The following is a 23,145-nucleotide window of genomic DNA, read 5'->3' on the forward strand; positions in this document are numbered from 1 at the left end:
AATTCTGGTGCTCCCCCATGATGTTGTAACATTCAGCATGTTTGACAAATGTCTTCAATGTTTACTCACAAGCAGAATGCAATATATTTGTCAAGAGTATTTTGGTCATCTAAAAAGTCATCAAAAAACGTTGCACTATGTGAAACCTATACAATATTACCCTATTAGTATGACATGAGGGTAAGCAGAACTCATTCATATACTCAAAGCACTCACTTTCACTTAATAATGTCATATTTGTCTCGTAAAGCGCACACCACAGCACATGATGGCTACCGATGACCTGCCCATGCATGATATATTTGAGAAAAATGGTCACTCAAAAGGTATTGCCTCAACATCACTCCTTCCAAGGTGTTCATTCTCGTTTATAGTGTTAGCCAACATAGTTCTAGAATCCAAACATCAACCCTTACAACCCAGGGGGAATGTTCAGTTTCACATTGGAATCCACACTCAAATTCATTTTCATGCTTGTACATATGACGTTGTTATTTTGGGCCCTTGTCAGGCTTTGGCATGTCTTTGGTCGTGTGTGAGTGAAACGTTTTCAACCATCCAACTCTTCTGTTTCCCAGTGGAGTTCAAAGGCTTGATAATATTTTAAAGAAAATCTTCACAGCTGCATCCTCAGCCAAGTTTTAGCTGATGGTTATCCTTGCGATAGACAGTCAATCTTTGGTCTGTCATTTTGTTTCCATACAGACACATCTAATGCTCTCCTGGTTTGATTTAATTAGAGAAAGCGGATCTTAATGTTTTGAATGTAGATTTATACTATACCAATAATAGCCAAGTGTCTGTTGGCTGGTTTTACTTGATTTAAAAAGAAGCTCACTTTTGATACTGTGAACAATCTTTCGTTCCGGAAGATTAAAATGATGCAGTTTTGACAAACATACATTACGTCTGGCGTTTGTTTTTCTATGCTATCGGGTAAATCCACCAGGAAGTGGTGACGTCAGTGCGATGTGAGCCTTTTAGCTTTCCGTACTTTAGCATTGCCCGATGATAGTGAGTGTGTGATTCTTGTAAGTATAACCGTGTGCGGATTATTTGCTCAGTTAGTGCCACATTTCCCCAAGTAAGCACATCGTTTTGAAAAAGATGGAAGACGATAATCGATTTAAAAAGGTAAGCGCCAAATAAAAGTCACTGTTCCGGCGATGAACAGCCAACGCAAGCATTGGCGGCTAGCTGACTCGCTAGCAAAACAAACCATTGCTGTACTACGGGATGAGCATTAAATATATTTGACGCCAATGGGGCACTTCCGCATCAACTGTATTCGCTGAATGTGAATGAATGTAACGCCCAATGTCGAAAACAACGCTTAAAACGTAACTACGACGTTGTTTTATTTCTTCCTTTATATTGCATTTCTCTGCACTGATTCTAATCCCTCAAAGGATAATCCAGTTTACAATATATTTGTTGATCAGTGAAGCACCCAAGCACTTTGCATCAATTCGTTTGTTTACTGAGTCTCAAGATGAAGTGTCACGTTAAATCATTTGCTAAAACTAAACACTTGCGTTTCACTAAAATACGTTTTCCTAGCGAACTCATGGGGAAACTGAAGTTTCCGGGACTGAGGATTCAGGAGATGAAGATTATGTTCCTTACATTCCCGTCAAAATCCGAAAGCAACAAATGGTATGTTATTGCCCCTTCAGGTGGCTTAGAATTAGTTTGATATTCGTCACTGCAGTTAAAATGAAATTTTGTACTAGAAGTCAAGTCAAAACGCATGTTTTGCTCACCTCACAGATTCAGAAGATGTTGCGATTGCGTGGGAAAGTAGTGGATGAGGATCACAGAGACAGTGGGGAGGAACAGAGGGATGAAGATGAAGGGCTTGGTCCACGTTCCAACGTCAGCCTTCTTGACCAGCATCAGCATCTCAAGGAAAAAGCAGAAGGTTTCCATTTCAGTAGATTAAAGAATTTTGTGAACACACTTTTTTCTACTTTATACCCATTAACCCTGTTTTGTCTCAAATCAACAGCACGCAAAGAGTCAGCCAAGGAGAAACAACTGAAAGAGGAAGAGAAGATTTTAGAAAGTGTCGCAGAGGGCAGAGGTAATGTACCGGTACTAGACTGTGATAAACTCAAACCCATCAATTGACTACTGTTGACACTGTCTTCATTTTTCTGTCAGCTTTGATGTCTGTGAAGGAAATGGCCAAGGGTATAATTTATGATGATCCAATCAAAACAAGGTGGGATCATTTTAGCATACAGTTAGTTACTAAATAACATTTCTGGCCTACATTACATAACCTGGTGGTTGCTTGTAGCTGGAAGGCTCCACGTTATGTCCTCCATATGCCAGAGACCAGAAATGAACGTGTCAGGAAGAAGTTTCATATCCTGGTTGATGGCGATGGCATCCCTCCTCCAATCAAAAGCTTCAGGGAGATGAAGCTTCCGCCAGGTTGGACTAAATGGTTACCCCTTCCCCTCTCAACCAGCACACGCACACACAGTATACCGTACGTCATCCCTTTGTCTGCAAACAATGCTGTCGTTGTATTTGCAGCAATTCTTAAAGGTTTGAAGAGGAAAGGAATTGTACATCCAACGCCAATTCAAATTCAAGGAATCCCAACAGTGTAAGTGAACTATGCACACCTACACAATGTGAGCGAGATATTTTATTTTCCCAAAAATTAGAGAGTTCGGCTTTAAATATGTAGTTAGCCTACAAGAATGTAACATTTGGGTTTCATGCATTTTTCCATTAAAAATAATATTGCTGACTGGTGACAACAATTTTAAATGTGTTGGAACTATAAATGCTTTAATATTTTCAGATTGTATCTGACACTTTTTGATAATACCCATAACATTGGGAATGGTGGTCCCCCCCATTAATGATATGAAATATTCATAGATTTTAACCTCTACCTGTAGTCTGTCAGGTCGCGATATGATCGGGATTGCCTTCACCGGCTCGGGCAAAACCTTGGTCTTCACTTTGCCCATCATCATGTTCGCCCTGGAGCAGGAGAAGCGGCTGCCCTTCTTTAAAAGAGAGGGACCATATGGACTCATCATTTGTCCTTCAGTAAGTCATTGCCTATTTTTTCTTTGACTTTTCTCAAGAATATTATCTACGTGAAGCTTATTACCTGTAAGGATATAGGCTATCAGCACGTTGTTGTTTGACGACAACTCAACAGTCTGATTTGACTTTGCAACAGCGAGAGCTCGCTCGACAGACGCACGGCATCATCGAATATTACTGCAAACTGCTGGAAGAGGAGGGAGCCCCTCAGATGCGGACGGCCCTGTGCATTGGTGGCATGTCCGTCAAGGAGCAAATGGAAGTTGTGAAACAGTAAGTTAGAATACAGAAACAACCGCAGCTTTTTTATTTTTTTATTTTTTATTTTTTTAAGAACCCGCAAATTCAAACTACGTACCTAATTTTTGCATTTTTTTTTTTTTTTACTCAACTTCAAATATTGGAGGCCTTTATTTGTAATGCAATGTATCATACATTTTTGAAGTAATATATGTGTTTTAAATGAATGGTTTTTTGGATGTGATTAATTCCGTGGGGGGGTTGTTTAGGGTTTTTTTAAACCAACTACCCGTGTACAGATCACTGCTCTAATGGATTGAGATGCAGTGCAGTCGCGTCCTGGAGTGACTAGCTATGACATGACCAACTGAGTACACTATAAAATGTGTTCCGCTTGCAGTGGTGTGCACATGATGGTCGCCACTCCCGGGCGTCTCATGGACTTGTTACAGAAGAAGATGGTGAGTCTGGACATCTGTCGCTACCTGGCCCTGGATGAGGCTGACAGGATGATTGACATGGGCTTTGAAGAGGACATCAGGACCATTTTTTCATATTTTAAGGTAAAGAATTTGACGGAACTGTTTTGAAGTATGATCTAATCATGATGTTTGTTTTTCCCTCAATATTGACATTGTGATTTAATATGAGATTGAGAACTGAACTTTCTCAGATTTTCAGTCAATAAAATGTGCCGATACATTTACGGTATAGTCACTGACGGTGTAGTGGTTGCCTCACTTGATGAGCGGGCGGTGTGGGATCGGTTCCCACTCAGTGACGATGTGGGTGTGAATGCTGGTTTGTGTCTATATGTGCCCTGTGACTGGCTGGCGACCAGTTCAGCGTGTAGTCTACCTTCGTCCGAAGTCAGCTGGAATAGGCTCCAGCATCTCCCCGCGACCCTGTTCAGGATAAGCGGCTTTGAGGATGGATTTACAGTTATTAAAGGCGCTTATAAATACAAAGTATTATTATTATTATTATATACTACCTATGAACTCACCAAAATGAGGTCGTTTTCTGCACACACAAAGCCTTGTGCTGGAACAGTGAAACTACAGATGGAACAGCGATACAGACATCACCAACAAGGAAATGAAACATGGGATTCTCAAACATCATTTGAAAGCATCATTGCCCAGTGAATTCCACTTCATGAACAGGAAATGATTTAATCCAATCAATTCACAAAGAATCTGCGATCTTCATGGCCTGGAGCAATTCATTCATTCTACAGAAAAGTTCTGTGGATGTACACTTCCAATAAGAAGCTGAGGCGTGCTCGCTACGCGTATACAGTAGATACTGTCACTTGTCGCCAGCTTGCAATATGGGGATCCACATAACTTGCTCGTCCTTCTCTTTTTAGTCGTAGTTAAATGTTGTCTGTGCACCATGACACACAACAAATCTCACAGTGGCAGTATTGTAATTTACTCACAAGTGCTGGTAAAGATTGAAGAGATGAGTTTGCACAAAAGTATGTGATAGAGGAGAAGTGTTGTAATAATCCCTTTTTTTCCTCCTGTAGGGACAAAGGCAAACCCTGCTTTTCAGTGCCACCATGCCCAAGAAGATCCAGAATTTTGCCAAGAGTGCTTTGGTCAAACCCATCACCATTAACGTAGGCAGAGCGGGTGCTGCCAGCTTGGATGTCATCCAGGTTTATTCAACAGCCCACTATCTGCAATCATTTGCCGAAAACTTCCTGATATAAAGGGTGAAACTGACTCTGTTTGTGCGTATGAACAGGAAGTGGAATATGTCAAAGAGGAGGCGAAGATGGTGTATCTGCTTGAGTGTCTGCAGAAAACAACACCTCCGGTCAGTACCTTTTTGCTCATAAGCCTTTACACAAATTTTTGCACTGGTAGGACTTGTGCAACCAACTTTTTCAGTTCGTGGCACCAGCACAGACTGGGTCGCTCCCTTTTTTGGGTCATTACAGCATGACCGTATTTGCTGCTGGGTAGTCATCTCAATTTGAGCGCCTTATCTTTATGTACCTGTCGGAGCATTAAAACATGCACTCACGCTGGACAGGATCCAATTTTTATGAGCACACATTGAAAAAGCGGCATCATTTGCAAGTATAACGGTCACAATTTCCAGTTCTGCCTTATCAAATTCTGACATGGGCGCAAAACTCAAAGGAATTTATTTTTTTTTTGGTCCCCCCCCCCCAAAAGGTATTGTTATTTGCTGAGAAAAAGGCTGATGTTGATGCAATCCATGAGTATCTGCTGCTGAAAGGTGTGGAAGCGGTGGCCATTCATGGAGGAAAAGGTACATGTGCTATTATGTTTAATGCGATCGTGTACTGCATGTAACTTCACAACTATGGACAAGAGTCCATCTATGTTACCTGTAGTACCTCATTATGATCACTAGATGTCCCTTTTGCATCATCATTTTCATAGAGACCATTGATAAGTCTAATCATTCTCTCTCTCTCTCTCTCTCTCTCTCTCTCTCTCTCATACACACACACAATCAAAAGTTTGCACTTGTTTTAGTAACACGTCTGTGACTTGGGCTCATCAAGGATCGGGAATTGTAGAACATTGAAAAAAGTCAATTTCTTGCTGGGGCTCACTTGAAAGTGGCTCTGGATCTTTGCTCCCCTAGTCGTCCAGGTCATGGCCGGAGAAACTCTTTGTGGTTGCTTTTTGTATAAATTATGTAACAGTGAGTAAGGAAATGAAGATTGACTTTGTAACACATTTTCAGAAATAGGCAGGTTTGGGAATCGATGATTCCGAACTAATGTTGAGTGTCTTTTTATTGGTTCCAGATCAGGAGGAAAGAACAAAAGCCATTGAAGCATTTAAGGAAGGAAAGAAGGATGTCCTTGTCGCCACAGATGTGGCCTCAAAGGGTCTGGATTTCCCAGCCATCCAGCACGTAGTCAACTACGACATGCCCGAGGAGATTGAAAACTATGGTGAGGCAATAATGTCTATGTGTGTGTTGATGACGATGCAGGCTTCATACCAGCTACAGGAGTCTCTTGTTTAGTTTTTGTATTTTATGTTGTTTTATGTATTCATCACTTTACTCTTGTAGTTGGTGTGTATATTTTGTTCATTGACTTCTTTAATGGTTAATGCCTCATAATTTTGGTTCGAAAGGTGCTCTTAAAGCAGCTTTGACATAAATATGTGACCTCACAAATGTCTGTCTCTGTGAATGGAGACAAATTCTTCTGTAGTGGAAAGTCTTAGAAGAGGAGAAGCTGTGTTAGTCTCCAAAAGATAAATCAGCACCATATCTTCATCCATTTTCCTCTCCACACCAGGCTGTAAATACAATACAATCAAACGAAAATGGTGTACCCGAGGACTTCTTGTACTGAAGGGCGATAACTCAAAATACTCTCAGTTAGTGTTTGGTAACAGTTCACTGCTTAACCGAGAGAAACCACAGTGGAACCAAGAGGTTTTTAAAATACTCAATAAACATGAAAATGATAGATATAGAAATTCATGGTCATCCATTACAGTAGAGCCAGTCTGACAGCCGCGTCTATTGCACAGAGCAGCTTATACATAACATGAAAGGAATCCAAACTGCCAATTTTGAAATCGCTTGGATGTACCGGTATATCATCTTATTAGCATTCCGCTATCAGACCATATTTCACTCTCAATTTCATTTTCCTGTTTCTGTTTGGACTTCATCAGCATTCAAATAAAATGTTTGCCTGTTTATTGTGAAGATGTGTTTCTTTTTTTCAGTCCACAGAATTGGAAGAACAGGGCGCTCTGGTCAGACTGGTATCGCCACAACGTTCATCAATAAAGGCTGTGGTAAGCAACTTGACTCATAATGACGACACCAAAAATCTAATTTCCAGCATAGTCTTCCACGTGTACAGTGCACAATTAGGCATACCCTGGCCAATTTTTTTTAATTTGTTAAATGGGTATCTTCTGGCTGGAAACGAGAGAATTATCAGCAGACTGCCTTGTTTGCACATTCTGACAAAAAGTTTCAAGTTCAAAATGATCCATGCCTTTTCTCAATGCGGGCGTATGCCGTGTTCTAAATTTAATACGCTCTAGACGAGTCAGTGCTGATGGATTTGAAGGCCCTGCTCGTTGAAGCCAAGCAAAAGGTTCCTCCAGTTCTCCAGGTTCTCCAGACAGGAGATGAAACCATGCTAGATATCGGAGGTGAGTCATTCATGAAAAATCCCACCAACGTCTGTATTTGTTTGACCATGTTACGTCGTCCTCATTAATTATTCTTGTGGTCTTTTTTTTTTTGTAGGGGAGAGGGGCTGTACGTTTTGCGGTGGTCTTGGCCATCGTATTACAGACTGTCCCAAGTTGGAGGCGATGCAGACCAAGCAGGTCACCAACATCGGGAGGAAGGACTACCTGGCCCACAGCTCAATGGACTTCTAAGTGTCTTTGCAAAAGGAACATTGCCTGCTGCATCCATCGATGTGATACTGTATCATTCAAACCAGGAGGTCGAACTGTGCAGACCCATTATGACCGCCATCACAGCACCGATGAGGTTCATAAGATTGTAACATTGTTATACAAGCTGTAAATAAATGTCTCTTTTTGAGAAAAGAATGGTCTTCTATTATTGCCTTAGTCCTCTCTTCTGCAACAGTTGGCTTGCTGATCACCAAGAACTCTTGCAAGTGACAGTCACGTCTTGAACCTCATTTGAACTTTCGGCTCTAATTAATTGCACAGCAACGTCAACACTGACAAGCCCGGGCATCATCTGCAAGGAAGGAATGACATCACCTGTTAGAATACAGTATCAGGACGGCACGTGTATGGAAAATCTATTTCAAATCTAGTCAACCTCATTTCAACCTGGATGTGTGCTTAGTGGGAGTTTAGTTTCACAGCTAGTTTGAATACAATAAAATAAACTTTAAATAGTCTAAAATGGCTCAAAACAAACATTTTCCACACTTCAAGGCATGATTGGGCAAGCTTGTACTGAAGGGCCACCGCATTTGATTTTTAAAACTGACAGATGAGCCAGGTCAAACACGTTTACCCTTAAAAAAAATAATTTTGAGGATTGTAATATTGTTCATAACAATTCTCATCTATCATTTTTTATTTAACATATTTGTACTCACTAAATAATTGGTTAAGCGTAGATGTATTTTTTTGTTTGTTTTCCAAATGGATTTTTTTTTATAGTTTACAAAAAAATACTTCACCAAGGCTCCAGCTGACCCTGTGAGGATAAGCGGATCAGAAATTAGATAGATGGATTCATTCACCAGTTATTTAATATGCTGCGTAAAACACTTTCTAATAACCCTTTTTAGGAAAAACGGTCTAAAAATCCTGAAAAAATGAGTAGTTTACCATTTTCAAAATATGATTATTTTAAATTTGGTTTAATTTAATCATATACAATATACCTGTACATGTATATGTAAAATAAGTTATTTCATTAGAAAAGAATAAAAAATGATGAATCTATTCGAAAACACCAATTTTAGGCAAATCAGTGAAAATTGTTCAACAAGTATTACATGAATTATGTCACTTCATATGTCCACTGCCAGGTTATTTGGTGGCAGGGTCACATGCAGTTGGTGAAATGTGCAACTGTTAGGTCAGTGGAGGTGAATTATGAAAAAGGGGCGTACATAGATGCTTTTATTAGTTAGAAATTCAGATTTTACTGCGCCAATGTTGTAATGAATGAACAATTTAAACATTTGATGAAAGTGCTTGCGAATGAGGTTAGTAACTGTTTTGACTTATTTAAAATTAAATATTTGGACTTAAAACAAAAATCGTTTGTTGTGATTAGATTGCAAGGAACTCATTTTACAACACGTTTACTATTGTGCTTGTAGCTTATATAGATAAGATTGAGACCAGTACAAGCATCCCTCACTAAGGTGGGGAAGATACAGTAGATAGCACATTGCGGAAGCTCGAACTCTTGATAGGTCACTTCTCCAATTCTAATGCTTGCACAAGCTCTGCACTTTCTTGCATCTTACTCCTTTCAAAGCCATAAAGCGGTGATAAGAAGGTGGAGTGACCACGTTCATATTTACCATGCCACCGTGTTTGCAGAAAGATCCTGGTGAATCACACAAAGGGGGTTTTGAGCGAGGAAACGGATTGAGCATGAAGGATCGTGTTCCTTAGCGGACGTAGAAAACCCAGTAAGAGCTTTTCTCATGACAGTTGATCAGTATAAAAATTATGATGTGGCTCTCAAGATGGTGAGGACGTGACGATGATAAAGTTAATAGTTGAGAGAACAACCTAAAATCCTACCCGTAGTTTGTCATTTTAATACTGTAGTTTCTCCATCATAAGTGTCAAATTCAAGGCCTGCCCTCATTTGTTTAAAGCATGGCACAATCTTCCCTTGACGTTCGTCCCTCCCCTGCTCCCCACCGCCCCCCCAAAAAACAGGTCAGGGACAGTATAATAGTCATGCAGACAAAGAAACCTTTCACAGCATCTGGAGTCATGCTAGTCGCCTTTTGCAGAGGATAAATAATATATGGCAATGAATATTGTTATATTGTTTGTGCCATGTTTACAATGTTTTGGTTCAATGGTCCGTTGCGTAATGCTTTATAACACCACCACATAGAAGGTTTTTATTTATTAACTGTGGCGTATTCCCATTAGGTGTTAGCATTAAACTCGTTGACTGAAAGGCAGAATTATGTGGACATTTGAAATATGTATTTTGTTTGACAGTAAACATCCACTTGGAGTGGCAGAAAAAAAGTACCGGTAGTCTGAAGTCTCTTTTTTGAAGAGTTGTCTGCCAAGTTTCTGCTTCTGATGTTAGTTGAGAAAAAACAGACTTCCAGTTATGCCTTTGCATGAGAGCATTACCTTTTTTAAAGTTTAACTGCATTCTATAGCAGATTGTGCTGTGATGGGGGAATATATACCATCTGAAAGCAGCATCCAGAAGCAAAACTTTAAGCTTTCAGTCCATTATAAATTCATTCAATCAGCAAAAACAACATTTGAGTAACTGCAAGAGCCAGTAATTTATTCGGTTCTGGTTTGGACACATCTATTTATTTTCTTTCCTAATGGATTACAAGTCAGCTAGAAAATACAGACACATGAGGTAATTTGTAGAAAGTAAGCAATTTTCAGTGGGGCTTGCCTCAAATTGCATTGATTCAATTTTGCTGATGTGTTTGTGCTTTGACTTCAGAGAATGTCCCACTTATTAGAACTTAGTTGAAAATGAGACTGAAAAGTGAAGCACATACTGCACAAATACTGCAGAGACTACATTACGCTGAAAATGCAATATTTTGTATTTGGTGAGGACGTTACAAAGAAAGTCTTTTATCGGCAGAAGAATCCTACGTTAAATATGAATGAATGTTCCACATCATCCAGCATTTGCGGACTCCTAACTGTAGCTCCTACAGTAGCTCCTTCTTCAACATTAATGAAATTATGACACGTTTTTGGCATGAAGTCAAACTGCTGACTACTGATTCATCAGTGGCAGTAAGTGTTGCAATAAAATGGTGGTTGCAGCTCCTCATAAATCAAGAAAACCTGTCAACGACTTTTCCCTTTTCTTTCACACTGTCAAAGTAAAGCCTTAAAAAAAATTCAAATACCTCTCTCTCACTCTCTCTCTCTCTTGCTCTCTCTCCCTCTCTCTCTCTCTCTCACACTAACTAACTGTATGCACTTTCCTATTTTATATTCTTATTTCTCGTTCATGGTCTGAGTTTTTTTTTTTTTTTTATGGATTGGAAGTTAATTACCAGTTATGGAGTCCTTGACAAGTTAGTCACCAGTTACTCAGAACTTCAGATTTATTTTTTCCACTAGAGTAACTATTTAGAGAGCCAAGTTTTTACTTTTATTTCAGTTGTATTGTTCTCAATGAACAAATGCTCCAGAAGTGTTTTGGCTAATCTACCAATCTCACCAAATCGTATTCAAATCGACATAGCATTGTAGTGGAATGCAATTTTCAAATGGCAAAAGCTGCAATTTGAGGAAAAATAAAGAACCTTTGCTTCTATTCTGTAATAAAATTACAATAAATGGTCTTTCATATTACCGGTAATTCATGGTTCCTATGTGTTTATTTTCGCGTCAGCCTGCCCTATAAAATCGAAACATTTTATTGTAATACATATGATATTGTTTATTGTGGTACAGATGAATTGATTGCTTGTGTTTGATGTTTATTTTTTAAATCCACAGGAAAATAGACCTTGAAAAAAACTAATTGCATCATAAATCACAGTCACAATATTGAGGGAAAATAATTGCATTTAGTTTATTTTTCAAAATTGCTTAGCCTTACTTTGAAGTTAATGAGCATCACAAAACAAGTGGTTTGAAGCAAGCCACCACTGCGTTCGGACAATTCATCTTGCAGCTGGGTATATCCAGCCGGGCCGATGTGAAAAACAATTCCCATATCCTGTAGCCAGCTACTACACTCCCACGGAAAGTCATTACCTGGCCATACTCCATTTCTCCAACTGATCTCAACCAGCCAACCTGTTGATGATGCACGTGGAGGCTCAGGCAGGCAAAGCGGCATTTTCTTGTTAAGGCAAACAGTGCCAAAGGTGAGGATGAGGGGACACATTCCTCGGAGCCCGGATAATGTCACAAATGACAAACTTTATTATGACCATCTAAAAAAAAAGAAAAAAGTTAGCAGCCTGAAATAGAGAGAACTCATGTCCGTGATTGAGTTTGCCTTGGATACTGGCATGTCATCAAGTTCCCTGTTATGTGGAATGACACCCAGCCTGCGAATGACAAAAAGGTGATAGAGCAAAAAGACGAGGTCATCAGCTCCTCAGCTGGCATGCCAGCACCCGCAGAGCTTTCGGCCAATTTGACACACAGGCTTGCAGAAAGCACTTCTGGGAGAGTAGAAAGGTTCTGAGCAGCACCTCGTTTGCTTCAGAGAGGCAGTTTCCATTTGTTCCCCCGATAGGCTATTAGTGGAGTAGGAAGAGCCACTTTAACGGTGACAGACAGCCAGGCAGCATCATTAGCTTTATTAGAGTCTCGCTCTTTATTTGTTTCTTTTACTTGGAGAGTGTGCTTCTCGTCTGTGTGCATGGACAACCATGTACCTGATTTAGCTGCACAACTGGGGTCCGATTAAAAAAATGTGTCTTAAAAAATTAATTTTGACACTGTATTGATCGAACGCTTTGTTGTTTCACCTTTTACAGAGAAGAGAACTATGAGCTTGAGTTGAAATGGACACCATGGGCCTCATTATAAAGCAGTTGAACAATAAACCTGAACAGGAACGTTTTCAAAAGTCATACCCGATATTCAATATCATACAATATAATGTTGCACTGAAAATTATTCAGACACATTGTCAATTCCATGGCAAAAATATGCATTTTCAATATGGTCACTTCCAAGAAATAGTGACCACAGGTGTTGAGCTTTTCAAATCATTCTTTTTGTTTGTTTGTTTGTTTGCTAGGAGTATGACACTGGTTCCGAGTCACAGCTGTAGAATTGATTTTAAAATTCTGCTTCTGGTATATAAATCACTGAATGGTTTGGGAACCTGAATACATCAAGTAAACGCTGATTTGATGTAAACCTACTAGGCCTTGGGGGTCTGCAGACTCGGGTCAATTAGTGGAGCGCAGAGTTCAAAGCAAGCACGGTGAAGTACCGTAAGTATTCTCTTCATGGGTGGAATTGTTGTCAATGTACTTTCTTTTAGTAATTTTGACAAGTTATTTTTTTCTCTCCTTTGCTTCAGAATGCCATTCGTCAGCAGTTGTGTTTGTACATGCTTTGAATGAAGGGTCCTGTCTTTGCTTGTGTGAAGCACATTGATTTGCCTTGTGTATGAATTGTGCTGGATCAATAAAGCTACTGTTACTTCATTGCAAACCACAGGCAGTGTGCACATTTTGCAAATCAATTTGAATGGGGTTGAATCATTTCCTGTGCAAGTGTGAGTGTTTTCATATATATATCTTCCTGACTACCAGGAAAAAAATGTTGTCCAATTACATTTACTTTGAAATTCCCCAATCCATGTAAAGTAATTGGACTACTCCAAAAGAATTTTTTGAAATCCCACTACATTTTTTAAACAGGCTCAAATACACTAAAACGACTCGAACTACACTTTAATGTGTTCATAAGAGTCTTATAATTAAAATGCCAACAACTTTTCAAGACAAAATGTGTTTGATAAAAAGTATTACTTTTCCTCTTCCCATAAAAAGTGCTTGCACTGAGGGAAGCCATTTTCTTACTTTTTCTAACCCCTACAAATTTGATATCATTGGAAAGCACTGAATGTCCTCTTTAGAGTAACAAAAGGAGTTAATGCGATTGGATGCACTGGGTGGGAGATATTTAGGTTCACAAATGTCCTTACCCGGGACAATTTTGAACTACTGGTAGGAGGATATATATACATATATATATACACACGCACACACACACACACACACACACACACACACACACACACACACACACACAAACGCACACAGAACCAGTTTATGGCCACAAACACAAAGTAGGTGACTTAGACAAAATCTGTGCAACTCCCCTCAATTCACCACTTTTATGACCTAAATACCATGTCTCACCAGTAAATCAACTTAAAGGCACAGGCACATACTGTATATTGCTGAGTATTATCTTTATTGTAGCAAAAAACAAAACAAAAAAAGCCTGTCATAAATCCTGTATATACATAAATACCAAAATGTAGAACATAATCACATTAATGATGCTTTAGCTCATGTAAAGTGCAAAAAATGGCCTGTGGAAGTTCATTGTGACCATAAAAGGATGTTTAAACACTCCAGCCCACTTTATTAACCTATTTCTAATTATTAACTATCACTTAACCCTGTCACTACCCGCGAGACCAAAAGCAGCTCATCATTTGATAGACTTGATGTTTTTAAAAGAATGAGTTCATCTTGACAACACACTTTTGTTGTAGACCTCAAATACAGGTGCACACCAAATGACATGAAGATCCAAGTAGTTTCTGTGGTAATATGTCATATTTTCAACAAAAGTTCCATGTAAAGTGTTTAAAAGTTAAATAAGACCACCCCAAAACGGTGAATCCAGTGCCTCCAATAACTTTGAATCAGTCTTCTTAAAAAAGGAACAAAAAAGTAACTTTTTTTCCTGTCCCCCCCCCCCCCCCACTCATTTATATGCACTTTGTTTCATTTTTATCATCAAGTGACATGACAAAATCTATGAAAGGAAATATGCAATGTAAACTTTTTGTCTAATGCTGTAAAAGCCATGTTCGTGGTACTTCCAGCGTGCAGATTTAATGCTGCCCTCCACTTTGAGTCTCTTCTACGTCACTGAGATGAGAAGATTCCCCATCACTGCAGTGGCAGGAGATACTTTTATGCAGTTCACTTTTAGTCCCGAGTATGATGAGGGGCGAAGAAGAAGAGTCCCTCCGTTCTCTTTGCCGGTTCGGCTCCGGAATGTGACTGTGGATCAAGTTCCTCCTACAGGAGGTTTTGTCCTCGGCGGAGGCCGGGTGATGCTGCACCACGCCGGCCAGGAGCTCAGACAGCTCGGTGATGTAAATCTGCGCCATTTGGAGGGTGTCGTACTTGGACAGCTTTTTCTCGTTCTCCAGTGACGGAATGACGCTCCTCAGCTCGTCAAAGGCTTTGTTGAGGCCGTGCATCCTCCTCCTCTCCCGTGCGTTGGCTGCCACCCGCCGGTGTCTGTGCGGGCCGCAGTGGGGCGGCGCGTCGCCCATCTCCGCGCAGCCGGCCTCGGGGTTCCCGTGGGCTAACGCAAGGCCCGACAACTCCGGCGCAAAGTGCTCCGGCGCGAATGTCCTGCTCGAAAAGAGACGCATGGCGTTGGGGGAAATCCAATTTTTGTGCTCCCCCGCATGCTGAGTCCAGATAGGAAGCTCTGTTTTGGTGCTCATGGTGTAATACTCACGAGTTGTCTGCACTGCAACATGCATGCAACAATTTATACAACTCCCCCCCCCCCCCCCCCTCTCAAGCTGCCCCCCCCCCACCAGTGTCACTGACTTATGACAGGTCCGCGGCAGCCACCCGCCACCCCCCTCGAGCTTGTCGAAGCAATTAAACAAAGCATATTCTTTTTTTTTTGTTTCTGTCAGCTATTGTGCATTGTAACCCAATCACCACCTTATTATTAACACCACGCAGAAGGTAGACTACAATATGAATAATGTAAAATCCTTTTGAGAACCCCTCCCAAGTATAATAGGCAAAATTGGTTGCACAGCTTTTAATCAATGGACAAATGCACCAAGAAAATTTCAGCTTCATTTGGGATTGAAAAAAAGTCATTTTCCCCCCTTTGGATGTTTATTACGTACTAATGGGGAAAAATCAACTTTTTTTGTGTTTTTTCTTGATTTTTTTTCAGTTTGTTTTATTTCTGTGTTTTTTTCTGTTGTCTTATGAATATTGTTTTTCAGAATATTTTCACAGTTTTTGGAATCATACTTTTTCTGTTTTATGGATTGTTTTCAGTTTTCTGACTATGTTTACAGCAGTTTTTTCCCGTTTTGGGAATAATTATTTTACTGTTGGTCTGTTTTTTGGGGAGGAATATTTTTCTGATTTCCGCTTATTTTTTCTGTTTTTCATAATTTTTATTATTTTTTCAGTTTTTCAGAGTTTTCTGTTTCATGGATTTTCTTTTCAGAATACACAATTTGTTTCTGTTTTAAAAAAATCAACGTAGGGTGTGCCATTTAAACGGAGCACCCAACATGGAACATTCGGAGAAGGTTCATCTAAAATGCTGGCCCAAAAGGGAAATGCTAGGAAGAAGACTTTAGTTAAATTGCCAAATGTCTGTCACAACAGTTTGTGGAAAATAGATTCGGATGTATTTCTCATGCTTGTTAATTGCCCTTTGAGGTGGGTTTGTTCTCAAACAAATTGTAAACCCTATTTGCAGAACAATAATAAAAGAAACAGGTGGAAGGCAAAGGGCCCAGACACACCTGTCTGAGGCAAAGCTAAGATAACTGATAAGTAAAGGCATTTATAGATCATGATATATCATACATACACCCATGGCATACTGTATGGACTTAAGAAAAACAACCCCATTACTTTTGAATATATTTACAAATTCCTAGTTTTCTTCTTATTTGCCATGCCTCTGCCAATCTTGATGTATTATTTTAATTGCATTTTCAACGTTTTTTCATTACCAAAGTTGTATACACACTGATTTTTAACGTTCTAAGTGAAATATGCTCAGATTTTTTCACATCACAAACAATTTTTAAAATGTGGGTGAACCCACTCATGTCGATAAAAAAATGCAGTGTGCTTAGGACTTTAATACACCCCCCCACACACACTCGCGCACACCTTTCCAGCGATGAATGCAGTACCAAAACTGACCTCAGAGAGGAAGCAGAGAGCCACAGGGCATCTAAACTGATAGAAAAGATCAAGAAGAAAAAGCCAGTCCACACCCACACACTGACACAGTTGTCGCAGGTTTCAAATGTCCTGGAAACCTTCGTAAATATGCTTATTTCTGACATTCTAACTCAAGTCCTTCAGTGACATCTGCACAAGGTCCTGGTGCAGTCATGTGACTTTGTGTGAGCCCGTGATATAATTACAAACATGGTGCCCATTTTCGGAGGTGCATATTAAGGAAGCTGCTACAGTACTTTCGAAAAGCTTGCTGTTGGGTCGAGAACGGTAACCATCCATTTTACAATGAAAAAAGTTTTAAAATATTTTTTGCCATTTTAAAAAAAAGAAATGAATGCACAACAACTTAGTCATAGTCAGAAGAACTGCTTTGTAACATGTATGTCATTTACACCATAGCGAGTGCCATTTCAAAAGAATAGCATAAAAAATATTTGACATAGCTTAATGGTAAGTGAAGCTTTATTTTTTTTCAAGTTGCCTCCAAGGACAACGTGAGCAGGACCACGTTGGTGACATCTAGTATGTTGAATGTTTATCAGCGTTTTTTAAAGAAATTTTCAGTTTAAAAGTAAGAGTTATAAATTATTTTATTTTGATTTTTTATTTCAATTATTTTGTATATATTTCTCTTCCAGTGCATTTCAATGGGTGTCAATTACTATACAACAGGGGTGCCCAAACCTTTTGGACCGAAGATCTACTTTTCGTTCAACCAACCTCCCAGGATCGCCCCTTATTGCCCACACGCATGCATGCACGCACGCACACGTGTGCCATGATCAGAAGCCAAACGGAAGCAAGCGAATGAGGCACTTTTGCAGCCTGTTGACTACCGTAGCTCACACGTACTGTTTTAAATTGCTTCCCTCAGCCCTCTAGATTCCTATTCCTTGTCCATGCCCTCGGTGAATTGTACACAAAGCAAACTCTGAATGAGAATAATGACGATCAAAGATATAGCGCAACAGCTGTGATCACAAGCTGAAATTGCAGACTGCTGAGCGCTAACAACTTCCGCTAACGTAGTCACGTGCCACCGTAGGTTTAAGATTTACCTGCTTTATTTTATTTTATTTGTAAAATCTTTCTTTGGGAAAATGAGACTGATAGGATGATTAGTGTGCAGTCTGCATGAACACAAAAATATATTACTAACATGTACAAAGACACACAAACGTCTTTTTTTTCTCCTTTACACCTTTCGGATCTATTGGGACGAGTCCTAGATCTACCGGTAGATCAGGATCGACGTAATTGGCACCGCTGCTGTACAGTATATGCTCACCTTCGCTTGCCCAAGTCCCTATCCTCTGCGAATAGCAGAGGTTGACTATAATAGAGCTCATATTTCTATTGCTTGTGTTTGTTAAAAAAAAGAATAGATGGGAATAGGACCTTGAAAAAAAATTGTATATTAACTCACAATCACAATATTGAAGAAAACAAATCACACTGAAAATATTTTTCAAAATCATTCGTTCCTACAGTAAATATATTTTTATAATTAAATTCTTAGTGGGCCCGATTAAAGAATGGGCTGGTCCATACTGCTGCAAACCCGTTTTATATTACATTCTCTACAGACCACGGAGTGAAGTTCTTGCAAACAGATACCAATAGAAAATGACCACAAAAAAATACATTAACCCCAGTTGAGTCGGGCGTCTGTGCTCTGCACCACCACCTTACCAGCCTTCCGCAGGAACTAGCTGATGAGCCGCCCGGAAGGCGGCGAACCAGCTAGTCATAGATAAACACCAAAGTCACGTTCCGTGCTGAGGCCAGCGTGCCTATCATCTGCTGTCCCCTGGCACTTCAACACAACCAGAGTCGCCCACGTCTCCCATATGTCGCTCTCCGCGGCAACTCAGCTTTCACGCCGACATGCCGTACTCTGACACAAGAGCTAATGCCTCATTAGGTCATCAATTACGAGGGAGGAACCTCCTCAGCACCGGCACACAACATCAGACCTGTTTGCGACCATGCACACTCGGACAAATTAAGCATCTCTCTTTCTCGTCTGCTGTTTGTGTGACAAGCATGACTGAGCACCAGTCGTGAAAATCTCCAGCAGTGAAATGAGGCCTGCTTTTACTTGAATAAATTGGCACACTCCGTCCCGGGGTGTCCATTCAATTTGGGGGATGCATGAATATTTCATTCCTTCAGCCCCACTGGCAAAGCAACAGCCTGCAGACATGCACACTGTCTTTGAAAAAAATGCAGCCACACTTCCCATCTGGTGGTGGGCCGGCCAGGGAGCTGTGAGGAACATTTTGAAGGTCAACGCCTTGTGACCTCCTGCAGGGGAGACACTGATGCCTCCCAGCAGGCACTAGCCAGGAGGGGACACACGCTGACACGGTTGCAACCCTCAGTGGAGCAGGATGGAGGCGAGACCCCGTGCTGCCATTAAAAGTTGATCCTCAAAAGAGTTCACTTGTTGTCTTGACCTTAATACCCAATTTAAGGAGTTTTCTTTAATAATCTGAAAAGAAAGACTCAACAAAACATTTAGGATGAACTGGATTGTGGAAATTGAGTCCTGTCAAGGATCTTGTCGTGAAATGCTGAATGAATGTTTGGTTACATCAGCACCGACATCACAGTGTGATTTGGTGATATGTTTGTGTCTGTTACAGAAATCAACTACATGCTCACTCAATTTACATTTTGTTGGGTTTGAGCCATCGAGAATGGATTTGTCTGTTTGATTTTTAAACATCCATCCATTTTCTGAACCGCTTTATCCTGAGGAGGGTCGTGGGTGTGCTGAAGCCTGCCCCAGCTGTCTTTGTGCAGAAGGTGGGACCACCCTGAACTAGTTGCCAGCCAATATTAAAAAAAATTAAATACTAATAATTAGGGCAGGGCAATTAATGAAAATTTAATTGTGATTTCAATTTCTACTTCTCTCAATCTTTAAAATGTTACAAGAAAAGAACAATGAATAATGTGTAGAAAGGTGTGATGCCTGAATTATGACACATATTGTATATTGAAAGGGTGCCATAGTGGTCGCCTGGTCGTCTCACAGTTTAGAGCTGCAGGGTTCGATTCTGGCTCCGGCATTCCTGGGTGGAATTTGCATGTTCTCACTGTGCCTGCGTGGGTTTTCTCCGGGTACTTCGGTTTCCTCCCACATTCCAAAAAAATGCATGGCAGGTTTATGGAACACTCTAAATTGTACCTAGGTATGATTGTGAGCATGAATGTTTGTCAATTTGTTGTTTTAGTGTGTTTTATATGTTTATACTGTATGTTCTATGTGTGCCCAGCGATTGGCTGGCGACTGGTTCAGGATTTTCCACCGCCTACTGCTTCATGACAACTGGGATAGGCTCCATCACGCCACATGACCCTTGTGACGATAAGTGCTGGAATAATGGATGGATGGTATATTTAACGGTGGAACAGTGGTCGACTGGTCCGGTGTGGAGGTTGTGTGTATGAATCCGTGCTCTGGCCTTCCTCTGTGGACTTTGCATGTTCTCCCTGTGGAAGAAAGTGGTTGCCTGTAGTAACAGTTAAGCCCAAAATTATTTATATCCTAATTCAGAAATTTAGAATCGTTGTCATGTGTTGTTAGAAAGTAAGTAGAAATGATATCAGCAGGACTTTTTATCCTCATGACAATATTTTATTTCATTTTTGGGCTTTTGAATAAGAGTTTTTTTTTAATGGTGGAATTGTTCATACATTCCTGTCTTATTTTGAAGGGGAATAAAACCACACACACACACACACACACACACACACACACACACACACACACACACACACACACGGAAACAAACAAACCATATGAAGATGGAATCATTATTTCACACTCTTCCAGTTTTTAATCTCACGGAACCCCTTGGGGGAAGCACAGTATCAGCACAGTTGTTGCCGTATGAATTTAACTTCAAGCTATCGCTGTTAACCGGCAGATTTGATCCACGGTTTTTACATTCACAGTATACGCAACATAAGACTAACAAAGCATTGGGGGATCTTTGTGAGTATCCAGAGGTGATTTCAGAAAATGTAGTTGCCAAAATACAAAACGCTTCGGAAAATGGCAAAAACATTTCACCTAACAAGAGTTGAAAGGTAAAGATTTTGTGATAAATCACCAAGTTGGAGAGAAGGGCACGGGAGACAAATGGAGACAAATGGTGCTGGCAACTGACCCCACAATTTATTCCAACATCGGTGTATTTACACAATGCCAACATGCACTCAGGGTGTGCAGTTCACGCGCGTTTGCAAATGGATCGCAGCCAGATGAGCTGCTGTGTTGCTGCAACTGTGTGTTTCATGTAATAGCTCTTCTCGCTGCTTGTGGGCATTTAATGAAGAGAGATCACACAATTATGGGTGAGATAATAATAATGGATAATGGGTGATAGAAGGCCCTACCCTATGCAAGTGACCCAGTCCTCAATTCATCGTACTACATACTCTAAGCAACAGACTACTATTGGAAGAGCGATTGGTCGCTGCACAAGCACCACTCCATCTCAACATTCCACTTGTGAATCACAGGTGAGCACCCACAAAGATGGTAAGGATTGTATTTTCCCTTGTAGAAGCAAGACAAAGCTGCCAAATTAACTTAGCTGCGAAATCAAATAATTGGTACCAAAGAAGCTAACACCTTTAGCTAATGCTAACCATTCTGTCCAACAAGAACAAAACAATTCTGCTTACCTTTCGGCTTTGATTTAAGACATCACTGGCTAATTTTTTTGCAAGAAATTGAAATGGCAATTCTCCATCAGGTGTCTCCTTTAACAGCATGTCTATTGGTTGTAAATTTCTGCGAGTCATTGACACACCCATAAATAGCTCATTTAATCTATCCATCCATTTTCCCATCCGCCTGTCCTCACAAGGTTCGCGAGGTGTGCTGGAGCCTATCCCAGCCGTCTCGGGCAATGGACGGGGGACACCCTGAACCGGTTGCCAGCCAATCGCAGGGCTAGATCATTTCATATAAGATGAATTCGTAAAAATCACACAAGTACATTTTGGGGATTTAAGTGAGGGATGCTCAGTCACTGAGTCATACAAATACAAGTGTTACAACAATCCTTTATGAACTCATACTGTACTTGTCAATGAAAAAGCAAAGCTTGCAGTCTCTGTTGCCAAAATGTGTGTGAGTGATGTACAAACCGCGGCGTACGTTCAAGTGAACGGAAGGAAGCTGATTAGCATCAGCAAGTGGCGTCGCAGGAATACTTAGCAGCCAATATAAGGAGATCTGAGAAAATAGTTTATTAATACTTTTTAGAATATCACATCAAATGATGGAGGGGCTTAAATGGGGCTAAGCAGATTTCTGATGAGCTATAGACCCCTCTATCACCAGTGTCGCCCCATCGCTGTCCACAGGCCAGTACTTTTCCAATTGTATACTCTCTGGCCATCATGATGACAGGTTCAAATGAAGTAGTACATCAGTGCACTCCATTCAGATGCCACGATATAGCATAAAGCAATCAGAGCCAAACTGTTGTCCATTTTTTGAAACAAGGAGAGCAAAGCTTATTTACATAATAAATATTCATGAGAAATCCAGCCGTGTCATATGCTATGTGATTTTACCAATTTGAAAAAGGGCACCCTGGGCATTGCCAACCCAAACCAATCCAACATGTTTATTATCGCCATAAATAGCTTTGGTGTAAAATAATTATTTCTTAATAATATAGGAAACTGAATAAATGCACTTCTGTTTTGCATATATTTGTGGCGAAATGAAACTTAAACACGAGTGCCGATTATTTTAGGGGACGTGATAGATAGATAGAGATAATTTAATCCCAAAAAAGCGGCTTTGAAAAATGATTGAACTTCTAATTGTGATAACCTTCCAAACTAGGAAACTTTATCGCATCAAGAGAAGCAAATGTTGACAGAGGAGAAGCTCTCTCTCTCTCTCTCTCTCTCTCCCTCTCTCTCTCTCACTCTCTCTCTCACATTCCTCAAAGCTATGAAGGTGCTTCTTTTTTTCTTCTCTGGAACATACATTACACATCTTAATGCAAGGGGTTCATTCCACACGCAAATTAGCACAATTAGCTATCTCATTAATTTGGTTCAAGGGAAGTCATATTTTAGACACAGCAACGCCTCATTAAGCCATTTGAGCTAATTGACGGATGGTGTAAAAGAACTTCAGTATATGGTCAACACAAACCCTTTTTAATGTCAGTAACATTTTTGGAGCGTCTCTGTCGTCATAACATATTGTTATGCCACAGCTAGCAAGTGTGCACTGGTATGTGGCTCAAGACAGAGCCAGAAATAAGTGGATTACAAAACTGTTGTTTGAACCCTTACTTGCCTGCACCACTGATCGCAGGTGTCCCCACCATGGCCCG

The 23,145-nt window shown here is 40.3% G+C and overlaps 2 protein-coding genes across 2 annotated transcripts; one reads left to right on the forward strand and one right to left on the reverse strand.

The window, feature by feature from the left end:
- Positions 1-965: 965 nt before the first annotated feature.
- On the forward strand, positions 966-7,901 carry ddx41 (DEAD (Asp-Glu-Ala-Asp) box polypeptide 41). Its single transcript, XM_052074707.1, has 17 exons — positions 966-1,134; positions 1,561-1,656; positions 1,771-1,921; positions 2,009-2,083; positions 2,164-2,224; positions 2,303-2,439; positions 2,545-2,617; positions 2,919-3,072; positions 3,209-3,345; positions 3,713-3,875; positions 4,847-4,978; positions 5,068-5,139; positions 5,505-5,601; positions 6,110-6,259; positions 7,053-7,124; positions 7,380-7,490; positions 7,588-7,901. The coding sequence occupies exons 1-17, from the start codon at positions 1,108-1,110 to the stop codon at positions 7,722-7,724; spliced, it is 1,845 nt and encodes a 614-aa protein (XP_051930667.1). The 5' UTR covers positions 966-1,107; the 3' UTR covers positions 7,725-7,901.
- Positions 7,902-14,550: 6,649 nt separating this feature from the next.
- Positions 14,551-15,259, reverse strand: atoh1b (atonal bHLH transcription factor 1b). Its single transcript, XM_052076507.1, has one exon. The coding sequence runs from the start codon at positions 15,253-15,255 to the stop codon at positions 14,629-14,631; it is 627 nt and encodes a 208-aa protein (XP_051932467.1). The 5' UTR covers positions 15,256-15,259; the 3' UTR covers positions 14,551-14,628.
- Positions 15,260-23,145: the final 7,886 nt, after the last annotated feature.

Source organism: Hippocampus zosterae, chromosome 1 (assembly GCF_025434085.1).
Source record: "Hippocampus zosterae strain Florida chromosome 1, ASM2543408v3, whole genome shotgun sequence".
Taxonomy (NCBI): Eukaryota; Metazoa; Chordata; class Actinopteri; order Syngnathiformes; family Syngnathidae; genus Hippocampus; species Hippocampus zosterae.

Bases quoted from the DNA above. Each gene is read 5' to 3' on its own strand.
- ddx41 (XM_052074707.1), top strand. From the start codon at position 1,108: ATGGAAGACGATAATCGATTTAAAAAG. The intron at 2,225-2,302 runs GTGGGATCATTT...GGTTGCTTGTAG, and splicing joins GATGATCCAATCAAAACAAG to CTGGAAGGCTCCACGTTATG. The intron at 7,491-7,587 runs GTGAGTCATTCA...TTTTTTTTGTAG, and splicing joins AACCATGCTAGATATCGGAG to GGGAGAGGGGCTGTACGTTT.
- atoh1b (XM_052076507.1), bottom strand. From the start codon at position 15,255: ATGAGCACCAAAACAGAGCTTCCTATCTGGACTCAGCATGCGGGGGAG.